Raw genomic sequence first — 3,180 nt, 5'->3', positions numbered from 1 at the left:
AAGGATGCTGGACGTTGCCTGTAGATGGAGACTAAATGCACATGCAATTATTTGGTCAGTCTGACCAAGTGGCAAGAAACTTTGCTTGAGAGCTTGTACTTTCAAGTAGGAATGAGTCCGCTCTTGTCTGTAAAACTGAATGACTGAAATTGATATCAACCTGCTGGACTATTTGGTCGAAAGTTTCATTTGGGGACACCAAGAACGTTCTGACAACACGCCCCAATTAAAGGAACCACTTAGACTAGGACGGCTTAGTTCAAGCAACAGATCATGTTTTCGTGTGAGTTTGTATTGTAAACCGACACTTTGAGGATCATATATAAAATTATTTTTCATGCAACGTAACAGATTGCTGTAACCCCACTTATAGAGTTAAAATGGCAACTCTTTATGAGACCTTCAAAACTACCGAGCTTGATACCAACAGAGGTATGCTGCAGCGGATCAAACCTCAGATATCCTTCTTTGAAAAGACGCTTACGAATGAATAAAAACTTGGAAAAACTTACCATCTAATTAACTGTTCTGATTACCTACCATGCGCAAACTTCTGAGTGAGTTCGTGCGGGTTTTTCTTAATTTAACACAGTGTTCGAAATTGACAACAGCACTGCAAACAGTTGATGCACCCTAGAAACTTCATCATTTCCGCTGACAATGTTCCGATTCTATGTGCGATTATGAATCTGTACGGTCCTGGTCTTGCTTGTTGTTAGGATGCAAGCAGAGTTCAACCATCAGAGGACAGTAGTTTATTCGAATGCTTATCAGACCAGATTAAGCTTTTGAAGAGGTCCTGATAATGAATGGAAATCTGCGCGGAAGGGAACGGTTTGAACTGAACGAACGACTTGGTCCCTAGAACGATTCGTCAATGTGATATGCTCATGCATTGAACCGGGGAAGCTCACCTTCGTTGGGAGCTGTGTGGTCAACTCACACCGGTCACCCTTCGTACCTGGTGGACACAGGCAAGCAAAAGAACTGTTCTCCGTGTTTTCCACACAACTTCCGCCATTCAAACAGGGAGGTTCCATTTTCAGACCCAGCAATACTTGTTTCATTGCAACCATGCAAGGAGAAAGCCGTTGATTGCATCGGGATCCTGTCCAAAATTCCGTACAGTCACAGACAAAGCCATCTGATTCACGTTCGCTCTCCCGACAAATGCCGCCGTTTTGACAAGGCCTGCTAATACATGGATCGACCCTTAGCAGACAAGTTTCATCTGGAGAGAACAGGAAATTTATAACTTTAAAGGAATCCACGGACAAACAATGACTGCTTTATCTTCTCAACGGCGTAAAAGCTGAACCCATTCACTTCACAAACTCAGACCCATGAAGAAACAAAGACTAGACCTGGGGACATTCGCGTGGAGATGACAAAATTAGAGTACCTGTGTTCGAAGACAACAAGTTAGGTCTGTTAGACTATTTACTTATGGATTTTCTGCGTAAAATATCGCGTCAAAAAGTGATAGAAGTGTTGGGTTAAAAAACTCATCTAAAAAGTTAAATTAAGCTTTAGATAATCTAACTCTCCTTGCAGATGCACTTCACATATTCGCCATGTTTCGAGTGGCGGAAGTAAACCACACATATCAAGGGAACATTTTCTGGATCCTAGTAGCCGAATGTTAATCAAACAACGGAGAAGTTGAGACCAGCATAGGTTAGAACACCTTCAACGGTCTTGCACAAGTCGTTTACCTAATTTGTTCTGGCGATTTCGGACAACTTTGACTCGACCAAACTATTCGACATAGTTTTCCACATCACCGCTTGAAAATAGCTTCTCTTTCCTTTAAATTACGCATAATTATTTTTGAAGACAATTAAGCTTACAATGAATCGATGCGGTTTGAGCTCATCCAAAACCTACTCAAAGCTGCGGAATCACGTGGACGGTTGTTCACTTGAAGTACCTAGATATGACTGCCAGGGATTTCGAAAATGTCTTCGTTGAGTGCATTCAGTCGTGCTTCAGAGGATAGCAACGACCAATTTATCCAAGAGTCCTTGTCCAATTTTTCCCGGGAACGGTGGAGAAGATGGCAGGATGAACTGCCCGAGTAATTCATTGCCAGAGGTCAGCGAATAAAATGTCAGTCACGTCGTGGTTTTGGTCTGCCTCACTGCTGAGAAATGGCTTAGATTCACCTGTTAATCAAGTGACTCTCTTCTCCAACGGCTTCAAATTTTGCCCAATCCGAAAAACTGAATCAAAATGGCGCTTCAATCCTCTGGGTGCAGTCTACCTGTATGGAAAGCTTCCAATCTTTTACGTACCCTTCAGAATTCACTTTTTCGTCCGTTAAAACCAATTATACTCATGTGAACACTCATATCTTTTGAAAGCTTTGCTTGTTGAAGCATTTCACCACTTCATCGAAGTCAAGTACCTGTTTTTTATCTAAAGAAATCTACCCAGTTAGAAACTTTCGCGATCATCCTGGTTATTACAAAGTACAAATTTTGTTTCTAATTAATCTGTGTTGTGATGCGCCTGTCTTATATAAGACCTATTGAAACAGAACAGCATATCTGGCATGAGGAGTGAACCCCTTCATCAAACGACTGGTTCTTTCGATTCTTAGTGTCCTCAATTTCTCAGAAAGTGGGAAACTTCCCTCCTACTGAAATGTCCCCCACTAGCTAACTGAGACGACTTACCTTTTTCATCACATATACAAGTTCTTTCACTACTATCCGGTTTAGTAACACACGTAGAGTTTCCAGGACACGGGTTTACTACACACCAGTCTACCCGATCACACAGGACGCCAGAGTAACCTGAATTGGAAAGATAAGCGAATCGAGCTAAGCGGTGAGTTATTTAGAAAGCTATAGAAACGGAGTTGAATTTCAGACATACATGTATACCGGGAATATTTTTAGACAGCTTGAACAGTTCAACTCTGTCCTGTACAAGGGCCGAAATCCAACACTTCCATAAAAGATTTTGAGCCATTAAATCATACGAATCGCACCAAAAATACAAAAAGGCGAAGAGCTTTGATGCCTTTGGTGCTCAGCATGCACCAGTAGTGAGCAAACCATATAAAAGGATGTATGGAATAGCGTGCTGTGTGTAGGAAGCCAAAAATTTACGATAGATGAAAGCCTCAATGTTCACAAAAAAGATTCCCTCAAAACAGCCAAGAGTCTTTACTGT

At 41.6% G+C, this 3,180-nt stretch overlaps 1 protein-coding gene across 1 annotated transcript in view; it reads right to left on the bottom strand.

The window, feature by feature from the left end:
* Nucleotides 1-770: 770 nt before the first annotated feature.
* The window catches only part of T265_00061 (hypothetical protein), a gene marked incomplete at both ends in the record, with an annotated part of 36,345 nt that continues 33,935 nt past the window's right edge, over nucleotides 771-3,180 (bottom strand). The window contains 2 exons of the mRNA XM_009163718.1: nucleotides 771-1,231; nucleotides 2,679-2,798. Coding sequence (XP_009161982.1) covers nucleotides 771-1,231; nucleotides 2,679-2,798 — 581 coding nt within the window. The remainder of the gene's footprint in view (nucleotides 1,232-2,678; nucleotides 2,799-3,180) is intronic.

The sequence above is a fragment of the Opisthorchis viverrini genome (assembly GCF_000715545.1).
Source record: "Opisthorchis viverrini unplaced genomic scaffold opera_v5_1, whole genome shotgun sequence".
Lineage (NCBI taxonomy): Eukaryota > Metazoa > Platyhelminthes > Trematoda > Opisthorchiida > Opisthorchiidae > Opisthorchis > Opisthorchis viverrini.
Note: the sequence above shows the minus strand (reverse complement) of the source record. Positions and strands in the feature narration are given on the sequence as shown.